This window comes from Aulonocara stuartgranti (assembly GCF_965226115.1).
Source record: "Aulonocara stuartgranti genome assembly, chromosome: 13".
In the NCBI taxonomy this organism is placed as follows: Eukaryota; Metazoa; Chordata; class Actinopteri; order Cichliformes; family Cichlidae; genus Aulonocara; species Aulonocara stuartgranti.
In genome coordinates this window covers 11,553,671-11,575,804 of record NC_138949.1, presented here as the reverse complement: position 1 = coordinate 11,575,804, position 22,134 = coordinate 11,553,671, and the positions used below count along the sequence as shown (strand labels likewise).

Genomic DNA, 22,134 nt, shown 5'->3' with positions numbered 1-22,134 from the left:
AAATCAAACAGTCCCACTTTATGAAATACAATTGGATGAAAGGTAAAGAGAAAAAAAACACCACCAATCATATGTTTCTACGCTCACTTGTTAGATGTTTCTGATGTTTTAGACTGTACATCCAGCCTCCATCAAGGTATTCTAATCTCTACAGGGTGGTGCCCACAGGTTGTATTATGGACTCAAAAAGTACAACCATGTGATCGGCATAGAGATTAATACAGTGAATGTCTGTAATCTTATCTTTAGAGGGCCATTGTTCAACAGTCCACTGCTACATCCACCTAATTCCACTTGTTAGCACGGACAGACAGAGGTCCATCTAATACCGCGTCTGCTTCAGCCCCTGGGGAAGCACTGATTAAAGTCCTACTATGGGGTACCGTCACTATGGCAATGCTCGTGCTTTCAACTGATAGGTCATTACCGTGTCGAAATGAGTCTCTGGGGAAGATTGGCAGTAGTCAGGATAGGTGATATCCTAAAAGGAACTTGCTCAGGGATTTATTAAAGCTATTAGACATCAACTGAGTACACAGAAGGGCAAGCATGGTGGTGTGCTGCAGAAGATAGAGCCTGAAGGGTACAGTTTACTCACCTGCTGCCGGTTGTTGGGTGTGTAGGGGAGCATGGTGGACACGTGAAACATCAGTTCGTAGTCTTTATAGGTTGTGTAAAGAGAGTGCGTGCCTGTGGAGTCCGCTATAAGAGAAGACAGGGAGGTCAGGGTCTCAGGCCAGATTGCAAAATGTAACCGAGTTAGCTGATCTGATGATATCATAGAACAAAAATTAAGATTGAAGATGCACTACAGTCCCTGTAAACACATACAGCGGAGCATCTGCACTCAGCAGGACTGGAAATGTGTGGGTTAGCATTTGTGGATGTTTAGCTTGGCGAGTGTGTTGTGCATTTTATCTTACTCTTGTTATCCAGCTGAGCTCTGTACTTGGTGAAGCCTTTGAGGCGCACCCTCTGACCAAGCAGATCCAAGAACTCATCCAGCGCTGGGCCGGCACTCTCGTTGTTGTACATCTCTTCCTCTGTGCTCTGGCCAGCCTTGCAGTAGAGTACTCCCACCTTGTGCTGGAAGCTTAGCTGGAATGAGGAAAATAGACATAGACACTCAGTGAGTACCATTTCCTGTTGCTGATCGGTATCACGCACACCACACTCATACATACTGTATATTAAGCACTGAAAGCATGCAAGTGCCCACTTTCCATCATGTCACAGCTAATGTGAAGGCCTTCATAACCCTTCTTGGGGGGGAGAGAGAGCTGAAATCCCCTTTTGTGAAGCTAGGCTATGAACTCTCAGGAGCACTGTGCAGAGTATAAATCAACCTGAGCTATTAGCTGCTACTTAAGAGCAGCTGTGGGGCGACAAGGGAGTGGATTACAGACATACAGCAGAACAGTTTCGGTTTATGAAAGAAAACGGCATAATCTGCCAACAACAGTATTTCAATACTTTCTAATGGACCTCTTCCTTAGGAGATACTTTTGTAGCTGTGAAATACTAGGAAGATTGTTTAACAAATGTGTCTACATACAGATGTCTTGTTTATTGAGAAGACCATCTAAAGGCATAGAAAAGGGAGCCAAATCTCTCAAGTTTCCACCACAAGCGTTGCTGTAATTCAGAAATGTCTGATATGAACTCATCTCCTCAAGAGACAGGAAGAAATAAAACATCTGGAGTGATTCTCTTGTGAGATTAGTGTGAGAGCATCTCTCCACTACATGAGTTCTAAGGCTTACACCCTCCCAATGATAGCAGAAGATGGAAAGAAAAAAAGGGTCAAGGGTGGAAACAAATAGATGAGGAGGCAGCCCCTTGCGTTTGGCACCTGTTGCCCTTTATTCACAGCTTCACCTTCATCTTGACCCAGAGTCAATGTGTCGGTACGGCGGGAAGAAAGGGTTTCTCTGAATGTGAATGCTGACAAATGGTCTATATACTGAAACAAATTGGAATTGTCTTTTTCCTCCATTACAGGTTATGATTTCCCGGTGTACTCCTGACACTGTTGTCATGGTGACTTCCTCCCATCAGGCAGTCTGTTCTGCACTAAAGCTCCTGCGGTTACCAAAAGCTATTATACCATCAAGCCCCATGGAAATGGCATGATGTGCAATGATGTGGCCTTCTGTCTTTTATCCTGTGTGATATGGACTCGCTTGACCTCCAGCTCCTCTTAACAGCCTAACCGATAGGGAGGGTAATCACATTAACCTTTGGGGCGAATTTGAAAAGTGCAAGCACACAGGACATATAACAAAGATACAGATGAGTAGTGCTCCTTCGGTGAAGCTTGTTGCATCACCGTCTGTGATGGCTCTTTTTGGAGTGGCATTAGCTTCTGTTAAGGTGGAGCTGTATCCCATTTAACAGATCTTGCCAAAAATCTTAGCAAAGAAAGCATCTCCAATTTTTCTCCATCTGTCCAGAGCTGCAGGGCGTTGAAAACTGAACTCCTGCTCATTCATTTAAACAAAAGCTGAAACTAAAATAAGAACGCACAAACAACAAAAGACACATAATGAGTGGAGAAAGAAATTGGGACAGTGTTTCCCCCGGAGAGCTCTGAGTGGCTCCTGAGGGATGGCGTGGTGTGACATATGTCTGCGCTGCAGTGTCCTGATGCAGCAAAAATCCAAAATGTGGCTACTTAAACCTGGCTACAATCACCACGCACCACTACACAAACATCTGCTGGGGTTATTGCATTAAAGTGTCACTACAGAAACTTCTCCAACTTTCAATGTAAGGCCAGGGGATTTTAAAAAACGCAGTGTTTGTAATTGCAAAGTTTCCTGCACTTATTCTTTGTTTATGCTATGAATGCGATCACTGCAGGGAGATTAGCTTTCTAGGTTAGGGAGAATATCATCTGTCAAACATAACTTAGAGGAAAAGGTCAGTAACTGTTCTCTGACCTCCTCAACGTTGTCATTACTGTCATGACACACTCATATTTTCCTCTCACTTTCAAATTTATGAGTATTACCAGTGCTTGTAAATTCACAACTTTCATTTTCTAACTGACACAGATAATAATAAACTAAAGAATTTTAATTTTCCAGATTTGAGTCTTTAGATTGAAACAGCAGATACGCATTGAAAAATCAATGGCTTACAAAAAAAACAAAACCTAATTTGTAAATTTCTTACTCAAGATCGCATCTCTAAATCTCATTAGCTGCCAACTCCTTTTCCACAGTCCATCTGCGCACAGTCAATTCACTGTGATCTACAAAGAGATCTAAAATACATTCACATATGCTCTCTTCTCTTCTTACGTCCTAGGCAGTCTACAAGGCCGCTTTCAGGGATATTCTTTTTGCAGATGCAGGAGACCCTCTCTGACTCTGTTCACAGCAAGAGGAAGCATTTAACAAAGAGACTAACATCTAACATCTCCAAAGAATTGCGCGCGCGCACACAAATCCTCAAAAATATGCATTTTAGGGGGGAAAAAAGTCAGGCAGATCATCAGGCTGCAGTTCTTCCTGTCCCGTATCAGCTTCCTCACATAAACACATTAGAGGGGCGGTCAAAGTCCAGCTTGGTTAAAAAGCAGATTAAGGAGTGCCTGACATATTGAACATTTGCCCGGCAAGAATAACATTAATGATTATAACAGGAGTGTGCAAAAATACTGACATCCAAATATAAAACTGGCTTCCACTGGGCTTTTGGTTTGAGGTCTGCGCAGAGGAGTGCCAACTGGAAGAGCTTCAAGCCCCACTTAGCCTGGGCTCTCCTCCTCTGAAGGCAGTTTCTTGAGATTATTTTATTGCTTTTTTTTTTTGCCTCCCATGTGTCAGTTTCATCATCTATCAAACTCTTTATCTGCAGACATGGGGAGTCACATGGCAGGTGAACAAACCCCTGTAACATCTGGTGGGAAGAACTTCCTCAAAGCACTTATTTACAAAGTTACTTTGACATAATTGGACACATAGAGCCTGCCACCGTGAGTGCATTTAACTTGCTTTAGAGAGGACACTTCATTGCTCTTGTTTATGTGTGTAACGAAATCCTAACACAGAAAAGGGTCTTGGCTGACACTTTCTATTATAAGAACCTTTCCCCTGTCAATTGGAAGGATGGGCGCACGCTAACGAATGTAATTAAACTAATAAGCAGACAATTCTCTGATGGTGAAACAAGTATCACCCCTGGCTAATCCTTCCGCTCTCCATTCCATCTTTTTTTCCCCAGTTTCATTACATGAGAAATTAAAGGCCTTCCGATCACGCAATGAATCTGTGACAGCTGTGAATATAGAGAGCCCATATCACTATTAGCAATTTTATTCAAACAGAGATAATGCAAGATGACACCCTCCACCGTCTGAGCAGCATACCAAATCTCCTGCTCTCAGGCAAAGTAGGCTGTCAAAAGTAAGTTACTCTAACTTGTGTGCAAGTGTCCTATCAGCACAACAAGTGTGCCAAAAACAGATGGTGCTGGCTACAGAGAGTACAGGACTTCTATTGATTCTATTTAAGCGTGATATTGTCTGCACCTCGGCCCAGGAGTCTGTGTTATCTATCTATAACAAGCAGCCCGTATATAGGACAAAGATTCCTGCTATTTGAAGTTAATCCCTCCCAGTTTCCTTCTATAGCTGAGGTAAATGTCACAAATAGAGACACATACGCCTGAAATATGTAGCGTGATGTGCTAATGCAGTCAAAACAATCTTTCGTTTCTGATATGTGGCTGCGGTGGCTTTAAAATTAAACAGCTGGCAAATCTCTGGACAGACGAGGCTTTCTTCCCTCCTCAGAGAAAGATTTCACATACAGAGACGCACGTTTGTTAACCTGCTGTACCTTGTTAGCGTAATCTGTCTAGGTTTTGTGAAGAGGTTGTGTGATTCACTATTGTTTGTCCAGATGCAGTGACCTCCTGGAGTGCTGGTTGGCAGCCTCACAGTTATGACTCCACAGTGAGTCACTTCGTCTCAACAAGTAGTAGTCCTGCATGTAATGCATCACCCCGTAAAACTACAAATGGTAGTATTTACGCAATTTTTTTCTTTTTTCCCTTTCTTTTTTTTGGGGGGGGGGGGGGGTTGTCTTAAAGAGAAAAAGGAAGAACCATATGTATACATATCTTAAAATGCAAGACACCAAGTATTAATCATCAAGGCACTGAACCTCAGATTACCCCGTTAAATCAGCAGCAGCAGCAAAAATCTGTGGTAGCACTCAAAACACGGTTCAAGAGGACATCTCAATGTATTATTCACCCCTTGCTCATCCAGCTTGAGGAGCTGTTCCGCGACTTTGGGAGAGTTCATGGCCAGCCTCAGACACTGGATATTCAGCTCAGGGATGACGTATTCAAGTACTTCTTTGAGCGGCAGCCCGCGGGCCGTCCCGTGTCTCGCCGTGGATGGAATGGCATCCTCCAGGATGGCACCACGGAGGGTGGTCAGCTGGCAGGAAAGACAGATGGTGAGGATTTGTCCAGTAAAGTTAACAGTCATATAAACTCCTACTTGTACAGTGTGATAGGGTTGGGTCAGGCATGCTTCCATATGCTGACTGGTGTTAAGGGTAATGACTACATTATGACTCTGGACAGCATTAGGGAACTCAAATTCTAAATAATTGAGACAGGCTAACTGAATACTAGATGTTTGTGTGCCAGTAAACACTTTCAAAACAACAACATCCAAATTTCCATTTGCACAGCCTGTTAACATGTCAGCAGTCAACTGCAGTCCAATAAAAAGGCTTTCCGAAAAGTAGACTTATATAGCAGAGGAAGGAAGAGAGAGCGATGTGGGGCAGGTCGCGCAGAGAGAGCAATGAGGCTAAATGACAGGAGTACATGCAAATAGATGCTCCAGCGGTCGAGGAGTTAAAACACTGCCTGCGTGCCACTTGCAGGGCTACCATGACCCAGATACATTGTTTTATCGTGGGAGTGGTGCTTTAAACCGAGAAGGGCACTGGATATCAGTGACATTTTCCTGCCTGACGCATCTGTTGCACCTGAATTATTCAGTGAATGAGACAAGCCAGCATCAATCAAGACGATACGGTCCCACCAGGGACACCAGGACTCTGCCTCTCCGTTTTTTAGGATTAATCAGGTTGTGTGTTCATCGGGGTGTGTGAAAGTGAGCGAAGGCAGGCAACTACACACCTCTGATACACTGTATCAGTATTTGCATTAATGGCCAACTGAGTCACAACTGGCACCGAATCACTGGACACATTAGTGCAGATTTAAGAGGGCAGAGAAGTTTCCTGTTGTTTTCGGGGGTACTGAAGCATTCCTGGACTCTTGTACTGCTTGACTGAGCCGCAGGCCGAGTGACCTTAACGTGTCTCACTGAATGTGATATGAGAAATATGAAAAATCCATGTTCGCGCTAGTAAACAATTCTTCAATAAATTGACAGGTCATGAAGGTTCTCCAATCATGCATCCATAATGTAAGCAGTGAGCGAAAAGTGCACATCAGTGTATTATCGTTACCTGACTGGTTCTAAAGGTGACCCGATAGTTGTACTGCGTCCCTTCCTTATCCCTTCCATCGTCTAGCTTCTCCCTGCGGATGCTGACTGCCACGGGTCCAAGATGGTCGTCTACACCGAAATAATTCTGATGCTCTGGAGGGAGAGAAAGAGATATAAAATTAAATGAGAGTTATGCATGTTATCAGACATTATGTTAGCTGGTGAAAGAAAGAAAGCTTAAATATAAGTAATAATAAATTACAGATTTTTAATAAAACACGTAATCAAATTACTGCTGTGGTTTCAGTAGATTATCTGTTTACCTATATACACTCACAGACGAGCTGATTAGTTACATCTGTTCAACAAAGATCTCATCAGCCAGTCACATAGCAGTAACTCAATGCATTTAGATATGTATACACGGCAAAGACGACCTGCTGAAGTTGAAACTAAGCACCACGATGAGGTAAAAGGTGATTAAAGTGACTTTGAATGTGGCATTATCAGAGCTGGGATGTGTATTTGTCAAATTATCAATCTACTGGGATTTTTTCATGGCCATCTCAAGTGTTTACAGAGAAAGGTCTGAAAAGGAGGGGGAAAAACATCGAGCAAGCAGCAGTTTCTGGGTGAAAAAGCCTTCTTGATGGAAGAGGTCGGAGGAGAATGTTCAGAGCTGACAGGAAGGCAACAATAACTCAAACAACCACTTCTTACAACCAAGCAATGCAGCAGAGTTTCTTTGAACGTACAGCACATTAAACCTTGAAGATGGGCTACAGCAGCAGAACACACCGAGGGCCACTCCAGTCAACATAAAACTGAAGCTACAGCCTATTACGCCATCCTGCATTATCTCAAGTGGTTCAGGCTGGGGGTATGTGGTTATTTTCTTGCCATATTTTGGACTCCTTAGTACCAACTGAACATCATTTAAATGCCACCTGAGTGTGTTGCGGATCATGTCCATCCCTTTATGCCCTACAGCGTATCCACCTTCTGATGGCTGCTTCCTTTAGGATAATGGATCATGTCACAAAGCTCAAATCATCGTAAACTAGTTTCTTGAACATGACTGAGTTCATTCAAATTGTCTTTACAGTCACCAGATTTCAATCCAGTAGAGCAAGAGCAGAGTTCACATCATGGATCTCCAGCTACTGTGTGATGCTGTTGTGTCCCTGAGCCTGAGTCTGCCAGCAGTCTCTTTCTGATAAAAAGGGATTTTTTCTTCCCCAGCATCACCAAGTACTTGCTTATATAGAGTCATTGGCCATTGCTTTGTAATAAAGCACTGATAAGACTGCTGCTGCAATTCGGCACTAAATAAATAAAACCCACATGCTCCACGTGGCATTGAGTTTTGCACAATGCAGACACATGCAGACTGAAGTACAGACATGACATAATGTCTTAATATAAGTCTGCATCAATACATTTATGAGCTTAATAATCAAGAAATTTAATTCAGTTTTCTATTCTGAAGTGAAGTGCATGCATGACGCATAACATTCATAACTGAATGAAGCAGACGCTCAGGACGCCCACAGAACATGCAAACTTTTTTTTTCTCTTGTTGTTGTTCTGTCATTTTAAATTAATGGACTGTTCTGCCCCATAAGTGATGTTCTCACAGCTACTACTACGACTACTACTACTGCAGCAGCAACCCTTGACTTTGTTCTCATGCTAGAAATGAATGATGCAGAAGTCGAGCTTTGCACTTTATAAATGGCATGTACTCGTATGCATATTAGATAGATGACCACGTGGGTAAGAATGGTGTTAGAAAAACACCGCACCAACATTCAATACTGGTAGAGATTGGATCACATGACTGGGGGGGGAATCACTGCGAAGATGTTGGTCTATATATCCATCAGTTATATCAACAATCATGGCATGAAAACTAGTAAATCTGGTGTAATCCCAGAAAAACATTTATTGCGTGCACACTCAAAATTTCATGTTTCGATCTACTTTGCTCAAAAACCCAAGGCAAGATTTTCAGGAAATTTCCAGGGGATTTTCATGGCTTTGGGTAAATCTGATGTTTCCAGTAACCTCCTCACCCCTCCAGTGTGCTGAAAATATCAAAATGTGATGGGCAGATTCTCATTACTTTTCCTTGCCCTCTTTATGGCCCCTGAAGGATGAATACTTTTTTCATTTATGGACAGTCTGTGGTTGTTTCCCCTTTGACACCCTGAGGTCTAGACATAAATTTTCAGAGTAAATTAATAATAATAATGATGGGCAGAATGCCAGCTCTACTCCTTATAGTATCGCTCCAAAGGAGTTGAGTCTTTTGGCCAAATTTCTTATACGGTCGTTAATTCTTTCCATCAGTTATTGTGCTGATTTAATGAAAAATTCACTACACGACAAGGATTACTAGCTGGGCTTTAGTCTTTTCAGCTCTAAGCACCATAAGAACCAGTACTAATTTCTTTGTTGACACACAATGCATGCGTGCGTACATGTGCATGTGTGTGTGTGCGCATGAGTGTGTGTAGGCACACATATAAGAGGGCCTTGAGCAAACACTCCCTTAATCCAGGCTAAAGCTGAGGAGAAAGACCTGGATTCAACAGCTAAAAGAAAAACCTCAGCAGGGTCCACAAAGCAGTGACATTAACAAAGAGATTTCTGCAGAAGTTTTCGATATTACATCCACGCCATGCAGTGCAAGCTGTGTTAAATAGCGTGGTTCTTGTCACTGTAGCATAAACAGTGGAGCAAAACGCACATCGGCATTAATAATAAATTATCTGTATGGAGGGAAAGTAGGGTTAACTGTCTGACGAATGCTTGTCAGGGACAGAGTTCTGCAGGGAAATGTAAGGCATATGGTCAAATGGTGGTGGGGGGGGGGCTGTGTAGCAATGGAGGTCTCAAGGCATCCAAATACCAGGAGCACAGTGAGTCAGACAGTGCTGACTTTAGAGGAAAGCTTTTTGTCAACACATTTCTTTAGCATGTCAGCGGTGCCCATCACATGGTGCTGACAATTTGCCAAAGGTTGCAAATTGGATGACTTTAATTTTTCATGTCAAATAATGCCCCCTTCTCGTTTTGCTGTTAATCCACACCACAGAAACACCTTAAAAAAAAATCTTTGAAAGTCCAACACTGTGAGCCCCTTCTTCTGTACATTTAGTGCTCCAAGCTTAATTTCAAGCCTTGCATGTCAGTAAGAGATGGTTTACATTGCCCTCTGCACATCTCAGTGTCAACCCAAACACCTAATGTGACCATGACCTGTACATAGTGAAGCTTGACCCATTTTGTGTGAAGGAAGCATTGTGTCCATTAGGGGAAAAACCACTCCGGTTGCTAAGGGAAGCAGGGCTTTAGGCAATCAATTGGATCAATGTTCAGTCCAGGTTGATGAAAGCCTGCTGAGAAATAGTGACACGTAGTCATGTTTGTGTGAGTGTGTCTTTGCTGTGAAGCGCAGGTGATGACAGACCTGTCTAGTCAATAAAACACCTTATTTTAAAAAAATGAAAAAGGCAGTGGCTACATTTCCATACTGTGAAAGAGGCATCCTACCCTAAAGACTAAGGTCTTCATGAAAATGCCCTGTTATACACAGGCCTGCATTGCTGTGAATGCAGGCTAAATAAATGCACAACCCAAATCCAGAACCCAGCTTTGGTGTGAGTATTAGCAAGGCATTTGAGCAATTATAAACATGTCTCTCAGAGACAGATTTTTATTCAGAGTGTCTTTTTGAAGAGGTTAAGGCATCTTGGAGTGTGAAAGGTGAAGCAGCTGTTTTCTATGGTGGGGGCAGGCTTAAGACGGGGTAACTCTATCTGCTGAGACCAGCGAGCACAGATTGCACAGAGAAGTGGGAAAAACAGATATGTATAATGCGGCGATGGGTCGGGGTCAGCACGGTATTTCCAGCATTCGTCTCGTAGGTGTTTTAATGAGGAGAACTGGGACCTTGGCGTAGCTCTGCTGACCCTAAAGTTTCATATGAGGAGACCTCGTACTCTCTTAGTCCCTGCAGGGAACAGCTGCAGTACACCCTCTCACTCACCTCTCTCTTTTTCACATGACTAATCGCAGTTTCTCCGCAGGGTTCGGAGTAATATCAGAGGGAGGACATGACCGCTCCTCTGCTGAGGAAGTGAAACACACGCCCTCGCACCCAACACAAGCCTGCTATTGTTCTGGACTTCATTTCATGTGCTTGTACAAAAAACAACTGGGACGTTGAGATATTTGACCCTGTGAGATGAGGCTGTTCCATCTGGGAACTAGCTTCCCCACAGGTGACTGAAGAAGTCTTACTTTATAAAAATGTAGCTGGCCTGGAAAGTTTAATAGTCCTCAACAGTGAGTCACACAAATCCTGCTGCATCATCACTTTTAACTATCTGTAAAAACAGAAATTAGCTCCTTACCTCTCCCGTAGAAGAATTTGTGGTAGTAGTATGCTCCAAGGTCAATGTGCTCGATGATGTAGCGTTTGACCTTTTCCCTGTGGATTGGCTGGTTTTCTCGAGGCACCTCCAGCACAGAAACTCCTGCGTTGGTGCAGTGTGAACTTAGGGATGACTCGAAAGAGCAGCTCTCTGACAAACCGCTGTAGTTGACACTGTTGGCTCTGGAGAGGGAGATCTTCCTCTCGCTCTCGCCACCAATCTCATTGCGAAAGTGCGGGCAACTCAGCACCAAGCTGTTGCTCTTCCCGTCCCCCTCGTCTGCATCCAGGTTCTCCTTTGGGTTCAAGTCCTCTCTGCTGCCCAGTGGAGACTCAAACATGGGGGTATTGGCACTGTTGCATCCTGCTGCTCCACCATCGGCTCCTGCTCCAGGTCCAGCACCGCCTCCAACTACGGACACTCCACCAGCTCCGGCTCCAGCTGAGGCGGCCGAGGCACCGGTAGTAGTGTTTTTCCTCTGGCTCAGGTTAGCTCTGCTCGCCACCGCCTCGCTGATGTTAAAAAGCACACTCTGCACATCGTAGTGGGCGAAGCATTTTTGGAAGCTGAGTGGTCGCCGGTCGTCCTCGATTGAGAGCCGCAGTGCGTCACTTTCACTCTTTATGGGCCGAAGTTTCCTGAACAGTGATGTTTCTGACGACTCCGATTTAAGACGTCTCATGAAGGACTTCTCCCGTTCCCGGCTGTAGAGTAGGGAGCTGTCTATGTAGTCATAGCCTGGAATGTGGACTATCTCACCCCTTGCAATTTGTGCTGCTGTCTGCAAGCTGGGGGACAGCGAGGCATCACAGCGCAGCAACTCGGGGAAACCCAGAGGGGGTATACTGCGGTGGTCCAGGGTTTCAACTCGGTAGCCCTTAAGCATGGTGAAGAAGCCATCCCCAGTCAAGCCCTGGCGGTCGATGGAGGATGTGCTGCCGTACTCGCGGTGCAGCGAGGCTCCAGTGTTTGGGTTGACGGCATTCTGGTCCATTACGTCTTCAGAGTCGATGTCACTTATGGTAACGTCACTGTTGCTCCGCTGACGGATAGGGTGCAGACCCTTCAGCGGAGAGTGGCAGAGAAAGTCACTCAGCGTGTATTTGTCAGTGTAGTCCACCTCCAGACAGACTGCTTCACCTTGCTCTAGTATTTCCACAGTGTGTTCCTGCTGGCCGTTCTGAAACACGGGTATCACACTCTGATAGTTAGGCGAAGGCCGCCCGTCCCATCCGTCTTTTCTTGGCGGCCATTCTGTGACCCTGGCCCTGACACCCATTTTAGGCATTGCCGGAGTACCATTTGTTTTGCCTGCACCATCAGGTTTCCCCTGCATGCTGGAGGCTGGAGGTCCCATGCTATCGCTCAAGGCTTTGAGCTTCCTGCTGAATAGCTCCTCTGACTGCATGACTCTGGAGTATTCTTCTGGGCCTCCCACAATTCCCACAAGGTTAGATTTGTTAGCTGTCACAGGGCTCAAAATACTCATATCCTGCTGGCAGATTCCTTGAAGAGCAGACTTCCAGGACCCTCCTTCATCATGCGACTTGCTCACTGGTGAGCCAAGGAGGAGCCTTTTTCCTGAGTCAATGAAGCTGCCGTCATAACTCACAGAGGACGGGTGGCATGACAATTGGCAAACAGCATTTGGGCGTCAAGGACGAGTGAGTGGGGCGCGCCGTAGCACAGCAGAGCGGAGCCTTCTCTCACAGCGTGTCGCCAATGAATAACGACAGCTGGAGGTGGTAGATCTATAGCACAGAAACACAGAAGAAAGAAAAAATATTTAGCGCACTGCGAGCAGGTTGAAAGGCTTTGAAAAGACATTTTCATTTAAAACAAGTATTTTATTTCTCAGCAGGACTCCAAAATATGGCACAATCAGCTAAGCTAAAAAGAAAAACTGCTGACCCAAATTGTCTGTACCTAGTTATCTTTGTAATAAACTCTCACCACGGGCTACGCTGGGATCTTTCAGGTTTGGAACTACGCCGAGCTTATCGCAGAGTATGAGTAATTTGCATCTTTGGGAGTAGAGAGAGTGCCATTATAGGTTTATAACTAGATAGATGTATATCATGGATGGTGCTTCTAGCCTATATCTAACAGATGGAGGTGAAGCAAATTACAGCAACAAGAGGCAGATGTTGAACTAAACGGTCGCATGTACCAGTATCTGATCCAACGGCTTGCAGCATCATCAAGCCGGCAAATTATACAGGAGGGATAGTTGGAGAACTGATGCATATTCAACACCAGCTCCACTTTGCCTTTTTATCTGATCTGGTTAGTAGGAAAATTAACAAGGACTTGATGAGGTAAACTGGCTGTGACAAAAGAAAACAAACGAAAAAGCAGAGTAGAACTGTAAGACACACACACACACACACACACACACACACACACACACACACACACACACCTTCAGAGGGTAAAGTTTGGCCTATGCTAATTCTGTTAGGGAAGAAAAAGCTCATATCAGATTCAGCAGACTGAACATTCAAGGACGGAGAGAAGGAGAGTGAAGCCACTGGGTATTTCAGATGTTAAAAATACACAAACACGTGGCTTCCACTTAATCTGTAAATAATGCTGCAGAACATCGACTATCAGACTTTTAAAAGCAGGTACGGGTTGGGACAAAGTAATAAAGATACTCATGAAACTCCAAGAAGAAACAAGCAAGTTTCTCTCATCAATCTCATCCCATGCTATGTGTTGTGTTGTAGCTCCAGAGGAGGGGGTAGGTGACGGAGGTGTTATACTGGATTCATCTCTTTACTGACACCGACTTCTGCATTGTAGATCACACTACACTGCAGTAGAAACTGCAAGGCTTTCTACACTGACCCAAATGCGTTTTTCTTGTTCTTTGGGGCCAGTGCTGTGCTTCATTTCTTCTGGTACTGCACTCATGTGAAAACACCTTGAGTTATCAAGTAAAACCCTTGCCATCAAAGAGAACATGGACCAAATCCCCAATATTCGCTTCAGCGAAGATGGGAAGCTCTGTTAAAGCGTCTTTCTTTGAAAGGTTTCATTGTGAACATGATAAATGATGGTATATGGGCCCAAGGTCCTAGTCTTTCTCTCAGTTCCATCCGCTTGGCCTTTAATATGATCGCTACAGCTTCCAGACAACTGTTTACATTTCTCTGTCATTTACTGCTAAGGAGGGGGGCTAAACTATTTTAGGAAGAAAATGTGGGCCACATCAAGATTAGCTGCAAGCCAGACTAGACCAAATACACTTGGGACGAGTTGGAAACATTTTAATAATAAAGTATTCACTTCTGCCTGGGCCGAATACAGGTTAATGCATGCATGACCTAAATGTGTAGGAACAGGCTGGTAATGACGACTTCTCAGTTACAACAACAGCCAAACTATGTGCAGCCCTCCCTCTCCCACCGGGGGCTTGGGTTGTTATGAGAACGGCTTTATTAACAGGAGCAGGAAAATGCATGTCGTGTCACTATATTTAACAAGGGGCTTAAAGATGAAGGCAGGAAATTGTGTTGCGTCATGCATAATGTAGTGAAGAGAACTGCTGTGGGAAATATGTTTGTCCGTTACAAATGGCAAATGATGAATAATGAAGTATGTGTCTGACTGCCGTGTGGTGAACAATAACAAAGCCACTTATTTTTAATCACAGACAACGCCCGTCTTCAAAGAGCCAAAGCTGCAGATCTTGTAGCAAATATGACTTTATTTCTACAATAAATCCTGAGCTATAATTAGACAAAGACATTGTAGATCAAGGTGCATAGCAGTACTTCCATGTGATCCTGCAGGAATTTTTCTGTAGGCCAACATGGAAGTTTGCATCACCCTGGTTTCCTTGACAAACAGCCAATGGGATTTCTTAATAGGCTTTTATGGATTACTGCAGGGAAAAAGCGACTCATGGGTAATAAAAAGTTTGTGATACTGGCATTTTGTTCAGCAACATAATCTCCAATTAATGCAACTTTTATGATTTTTTGAAACAAATGCAATTGCCAGAAGTAAAATGCTAATGCTATCTTATAAATGAACTACATCACAATTTAATGACTTCATCTTCCCCATCACTGAGCCTCCAAAGCTGCTGAATGTCTCAGGCAATTTTCTGCAGTCTCGTTAGCAAACAAACATCTCCGAGAGACGTAAAAAGCTTTACTTGCATATTTTATGTTTTAGAACAAAATGTGATGGTTTCAAAGGCATTTCTTAACCACATCCCTTTTCCCCCCCTTCAGGCATTTAACTAAACACTCATTCAAAAGGCTTACCAATGTCAAGTGCAAAATAGCAAGTCATTTCTGAGTTTAAGAGTCATTCCTGTATATTCCTCTTGCACTCAGCATCATGCGCTTTGCTCTCATGCTGCTCAGCACGTAAACCCTCACTTCCTGAGAGCTGTGTTGTCAGTTTGAGACATTATAATAACCCCCAAACCTCATTTAAGGGAAAGTAGGTAACAATGAATATACGCTAAAAAGGATATTACATCTAGCAAACTAAAACCTTATTTTTACACTTTAACTGGGGGTTATTAAATGTCCTTGGGCACTCTCCACCACCAAGGGTTATGCATACGACTACCACATTTCCCTTTCACTTATATTTTTTCTTATTTGGCGTCGTCTGCTTGCATACTGCAATATTCTGCTGGAAATGAATAATGAAATGCACGTCTGCCTGCAGTGTAGTGACAATAACAAAGTCTGGAAAAGGTATGCGTTGCACATACCACTGTTACTGTTGCTTGTAGTTAGGTTTCACTCCTACATCACACTCTGTGTACTGAATAGCATGTTAGCATGCAATCTTGGATGCAGCCTACATGCGTAGATCTAGAGCAGTCTGTTTAAAGGCTAACTTTATCCCTAAAGTCTTTGTGAATTGTAAGCCAATACTTAAGAGATATCCACTGCTTTGCAACACTAAACATCCATTATCTCAAGACAACATGGGAGATATCCCCTAGCCAAAACAAACATGGAACCTCGGGGGAAGAAAATATTAAGTAGCTATACCCATATTTCTATTCCTGCAGCAAGACAGCCATTTTAGATTTTTCCTGGTCAACCAAAATTAATACCAAGTCTCCTTTAAAGGCATGACAGGGAGCAGTCTCCTGACCAACACCCAGACGTCGACTGAACACTGTTTTTTCACACTCGCAATTAGAGCGAGTGACAGCAAAATGCGCCACCTGCACAAACAGCTTTATCAGTGGTGACACTCCAATAGACGCTTTTAACGGATGACTGAGGACAGGAGGAACAAAGAAACTGACATACTGTAATGTCAGTGCATGACAACAAAACAGCATGACTGACTTCTCACTGTAGTCTGAGAGAGAAACAGACAGAAATCCTGTCAACACAGACAGAGCAAAGAACAATCAAAGCCTGACGTTTATTAGCGCTGTTTGCAGCATCGCGTCTGCACTTGAACAACTAAAAATGTTGAGGGGCTAAAAATAAGAGGACAACACCTCATTTTTAAACACTTAAAGGAAAAAAAAAAAATCTATTCTGAGTTTTTGTCTTTCAAGCCAGTCTCTTGAAACAGCAGATTAGCCTATTTAAGTTCATAAAGTCCAGACTCTCCTTGTTTGTGTTGCTGCTTGGGGTCAAGCCAGGGTGAGCTGCCCTGGACAGGATAACCCAGTGAACATGGTGGTCTGTGTTTCTCTTTACTTTCTTCTATTAGCCAATTTCCCTTTGACAGTGATTAACGACCCGCACCATGTCTCGACCCCCACCTTCCTCCACCAAGTGAGGGTGCCACAGGCGACTTGGTCAGCAGAATCCGTGCTCCTGTGTGACCTGCTGGGAGAGTGTGTGTTTTCTGTCCTCTTTCTCTCCTTTCTTTTGTTTTGGTCTCCACAAGTGAAACAGCAGATGGAAAGGGGTGAGAGGTCTGCTTTCGCTAAGTGGAGTAATGCATCGCCATTATGGGCGTTTAAGACAAAAGGCCTGGTGAACAGGAGGAAGGAATGGCGAAGGCGAGATGGGAGAGAGGCCTAATTACAGTAATGAACTCATTTTCTGTCTGATGTTGGAGAGTCTGTCTTTCATCTTGGTTCATCCAGAGAGGAGTGGCCCAGCGGTTCTGACAGGTCTTAAAATAATCCTCTGACACTGTGTCCTGATTAAAGGCCCGCCAGATATTAATACGCTGTCAGAAAAGTGAACGTGTTCTGTCCACCACTCTGAGATTAATACTCTTCTTTTGCTAATAGGCCATTTCACCCGAGTGACTGACTTCTGCAGTCACTTGTGCAGAACTGCCACTGCGAGCACGGAGAGGAAGGCTCTCCGAGCAAAAGCATGAAGTGTGCTTTTGTTGGGTTTTGGTTCCAACTCTGCAAATGTTTATAGTTACAGATTTATCTAATGGACTAGTAAGGGCACGCTGAGTGAAACCCTGAGCTACTTGAGCTAGTAATGAGAAAACCGGAATTTTGCAAATGGTATTTATGGAAAAAGAGTCACAGTGCCAGGATGTTTGACAAAAACAGCACTGCACACATCAACGCTGAAGCACTTTGATGCCAGTCGCAAACACTTTCTGAGCGCAACATTATTAAGACTAATCCACTCAGCACTGACAGCACTTCAGGAAATTAGGAACATAGCGTGCACGTGAAAAAAGCAGAACCGTGTCATTAGCCCTTAAAAAAAAAAAAAAAAAAAAAAAAGTTCTTGAGAGGAATACTGCATCTTCGCTTACCCGATTTGTTGGCATCAAAGCTCATTTCAGGTAGCAATTGATTCCTGAGTAGCTAAACATGCCACATAATAGCACGCTGTTAGGCCTGGAGTTATCTTTGAAAATATCATGTGCTGCTTAACCTTGAGACGCTCTGCTCGCACGGGTTGAGTAAATCGAGTGTTGCAATTGCTGAAAAGTCACCAAGAAGTCACAATCATTTCAGCAAAATATCAAGATTTGCATGTGTTTGAAGATCACAGGCACAATTTACCTTCAGGTTTTGCCCAGAAAAGACATTTGGCATGATATGTAACAACACCTTCAACTGAGATAATAACCGTCAAAGCAGGAATCGAATTTTCACATTCCTATAAAATGTGGAATCCTCCTGTGTCCAACCTATTGCACCTCAGGTCAAAGTCAGACGTGTTTACTTAGTCCCGACCAACCTGCCTGGCCACTCTTGCGCCTTTGGGGTGAATGCAGGCCTGTAATTATGGCCAATTATCTTTAATAAAGCCTTGTGTAATTGAGCCACATTAATGCTCCTCTGTTCTCTGCAATCAGGAAGTTGTAGCTGGCCTCGTCCCCAAGAAGCCTCAACCTCAGGAGCCGAGGCCAAGCTGCGATGCAGTCATCCTCTCCTCTCCTCCTGCAGCCAAATTAGGGTGCAATGTAGACTAGAGGCCAAGATGATTACATCAATTTTCCAGCTCATGGACTTCATCATAAAACGGGTGAGGCAGTGTTGTGATGTGAATGAAATTTACAAGTCCTTCTCAATGAATTTGAAACCTTTTTTTTTTTTAACCTGCCTTCTGCCATTTTACACTGACATGCTGCAGACAGTCAGACATTAGGATGTGTCTCACTGTGTTCATCATTAACAAGGAGGAAGGGGGGATAAAATCCAAGCGGAAAGCAAACAAACCTGAAGGGACGTTTCACATGCTTCACTGCCCTCCGTTTGATTCCTCAATAAACTTAAAATAAAAACAATAAAATCGCGTTCCATATCACTCCGCACTCAAATGCAATCAAATCAGCGCTGCATACTGTGTTGGCACTTCTCCCTCCAAGGAGTTGATTTAAAACAACGTGGGAGCTCTGATTTCAATCCTCCATTGTCAGCAGCTGCTTGCAACCTTGTGCTGAGAATGGGAGGGGGGCATGTGCTGGTTTTAGATATTAAATTCATCAGACTCGCAGCAAGAGAAGGTTGGGGCAGAGATATCTGCAACCAGACACGGACATCTCCAATCTGATGGAGGAGAAAAGGGGGGGGGGGGGGGGGGGTGTAAAAACAAAAAAAACTTGTAGTCCTGCTTCACTGGAGCGATTCTTCACCTTAACTGGGTTGTTACAAAAAGAAGAATGAGAGGTTAAGCAGAGAAGGAAAAAAAATAGAATGGGAGTTTTGCCAAAACCAAGCTCAAAGAGATCGGTGCAATTAAAACCACAGAACCAATTAATTGGGCAATGTTATCCTTGAGAGTTCATTACTGGGGCCTGAGAAACCAGGCATGGCACCTTCCCCAAGGCCCTCCGTAACCAAAAGGACACTTGTAAAGAGGTGTTAAGACTGTGTGTATGCGTGTGCGTTACTGATCACATGAACTAAAGCTATGAAAGTATGGACCAAAGAACACGAAATGCACCATTCAACTTCTTCCTTTTTCATCTGCTGCTCCCACAATTCAACCACACAACAGGGAATAATCTCCCACCACCTCACACTCATATTAAGACTGATGCTAAAGCCCTGCCATTAATGGCCGAAGCCACTCCTTCCTCAACGCGGCGATAGAGCAGTGTATCTGAGCCGGTAAGAACCCAATCATCAAACTCCACCTTCTCTTATTGTGCTTAGACCACCTACCGAACACCGTGATGTGCCAATATTGCCTGCAGGGAGTAATGCTGAGATTTTAATGGCCAGTGTGAATGGAGGGTCACACCCTCAGTGGGCGGTAGGGAAGCTAGTAAAATGAGTCCCAGCCAGCTGCCTTATCAAGCCTAACATGATGAAACTACAGACTATATCAAGCCTTCTTATCCTTTAAAATATTCACATGGTTTGGAAAACACATAAAACAAAATTTAACAATATTTTAAAAAAAACCTCATAAATATTTAGGTTAAGTAGGGTTACGCAAGAAGTAAGCTACGGAATTAAAAATATTACTTCAGCAGGGACCAATTTCACAGTGTTGTCCATCAGCGAGGATAGAGGGATGTGACTGTCACTTACCAAACAGACGGTCAAAATCATCCTCCATTTACCCACTACTTCCCCTCCATCCTTTCCTCCTCATAAGTCACTGTCACTCAAGGCTCTGGTATACTTGGAAATCAAATTTGGCATGTCTTCAAAGGCTCTGGGTGTGTAACTGGGGGTCTGCAGAATTTGCAAGTCACACAGAATGAAGGCCAGAAATCCTGACAGTTGTGCTTAAAATGAACACACACACACACACACACACACACACACACACAGAAAGAAATGGATGTGGTTCTGCATTACAACAACAATAAGCAAATGAGGAGAGGGCATGTTTGTTCTCTTAACCAAACAAAGAGATTACGCTTTTCTAACAACACATCAAGAGAAGAAGAGCTGCTGAATGCCAGCTTCCCCTTGAATGACATGCCAAAATGAGTGAGCCTATTCATTAAAAACAACCTCTCTTTAGCATTTAACACTTAAAAAAGGTAATACTTCAAGAATGCAAATAAGTAAACTTGGGGTAACTTATTTCATTATATGAAATGGAGACAGCTTAGGGTCCTTCTGGTTTTAATTTGGATCATGAGTCATTGGTAATTGCAGGTCAACTCAGTGACTAAATAAACAATAGGTTGCATGGTCCACAAAGTACATGCACAACAAAGACCACATCTTTAAGAAGAAGGGAAAAAACCCCACACACAGAGCGGAGACCGTTAACTAGCTAGAATTGCTGTGGACAAGATTTTGCAAACATCTCAGCAAGTTCTGACTTGTAGCAATCAAAGCCAAACGCTGGGCAGTTTATTTGTCGCAAACTTGTCCTGTTGACTGTGAGAACATTTGTCTATGAGTGTACCATCAGCACCAACATCTTTTAGTACTAATCTGCCATCTCATTTTTCTGTCATAGTCCCCATATGTGTACTGTGCACAGCCTCCGACACTGTAAAAGCTCAAACAAAAACAAATTAAGAACTTCAGTCAAAGGGTCATTGTAAGCTTGCTAACCCTCTCAAGGCAGGCGTTGCAGATTTGCAACAGTTAAAAACTAACAACCTGATTACCCCACATACATATTTTATGAGTTTTTTTTTTTACTCAGAAGTACCACTGCAGGACTTGGTTGTGCATTAGCAACAAAAAGTTTAATTTGAGCCTGAGAGGGTTAAATTTAACGTCACTATTCATATTTAGTCATGCATCTAGAGTAGCAGCACTTGCGATACTAATTTAAAAAAAAAAAAAAAAAAAACAACAACATCCCAGGTGTTTTATTGCAGGGTTGGATTTCAACTCATAACCTTCTGTTTGATAAGCAAAGATGATGTACTGCCATGTGATGTGCTAACAACCGCTGTATCCACTTCAAGATACGTCTCAAAAGTACTGTATTACTTTACCCATTGGGTCGCTGTGAAAAAGAATGTTCCACTTACTTTCTTGTTACATATTTAGACTTGTTTCCATTTCCTTTAATGTACTATTATCAGCTAGGGACGGGTATATATACACAGTTGGTACACTGTGTCACCCCAAGCTTTCTGGAACCAACAGTTGCTGTTGTTTCTATGGAAAATACACAACCTGCTATACCAGATTTTCTCAACTTGACATTTACAGTTGATTTCACCAGTGTTTTCAAACACAGAAGTTGTCTTGACAGGCCAGCTATACTAATAATGTCAGAGTGCTACTCTCTTTGGCAAGTGTCATTTTTTAAATATGCGCCAGAAAGAATGACACCATCCATGAAGTGATTTTCTGAAGGACAGTCCCTGGACTCCTATTTTTCCGTGATCTAGCTCCACATTTAGACTGAATTCAGTCCAAGATTGTTGACTCACTTGGTAACTAAACTTTTAGTAGAGGAAACCTGATATTTACCCTTTTAGGTCATATCAGCTTAGAAGAAATACATCTAAAAAACACATACACACAAAAACATTCATTTTGAATTTGGGCTTTTTACAGTGCAAACCATCTACAGAAACAAGGGCATCACCGCTGAAAAGTCTGACAAAATCCAATATGCCTGGCACTGCCCATAATTACACAACCACACAAACACATGCAGTGACCTCATGAGAGAGTGATGATTGGCATGACAGCAGCAGCGGAGATTAAAGACATAAAATGTTACAAAAGAGTGGAGCCTGAGTTCATATGGGTGTGTGCTTGTGGAGAGAGAGGCTCTGAAGCGAAGCAACTTCCACAGGAGCATGAGAGACAATTAGAGGTTTGTTTTCTTTTTTATATCTCAGCGC

At 43.3% G+C, this 22,134-nt stretch overlaps 1 protein-coding gene across 5 annotated transcripts in view; it reads right to left on the bottom strand.

The window, feature by feature from the left end:
• Positions 1-22,134, bottom strand: part of LOC309720535 (signal-induced proliferation-associated 1-like protein 2) — a 79,353-nt gene that overhangs the window by 35,784 nt on the left and 21,435 nt on the right. For all 5 annotated transcript variants that reach the window (XM_082557546.1, XM_082557549.1, XM_082557548.1 and 2 more), the window contains exons 2-6: positions 10,909-12,680; positions 6,507-6,640; positions 5,267-5,455; positions 924-1,098; positions 599-702 (exon numbers count right to left, since the gene is read on the bottom strand). In XM_082557546.1, the coding sequence (XP_082413672.1) occupies positions 599-702; positions 924-1,098; positions 5,267-5,455; positions 6,507-6,640; positions 10,909-12,418 (2,112 nt within the window). In that variant the 5' untranslated portion in view covers positions 12,419-12,680. The remainder of the gene's footprint in view (positions 1-598; positions 703-923; positions 1,099-5,266; positions 5,456-6,506; positions 6,641-10,908; positions 12,681-22,134) is intronic.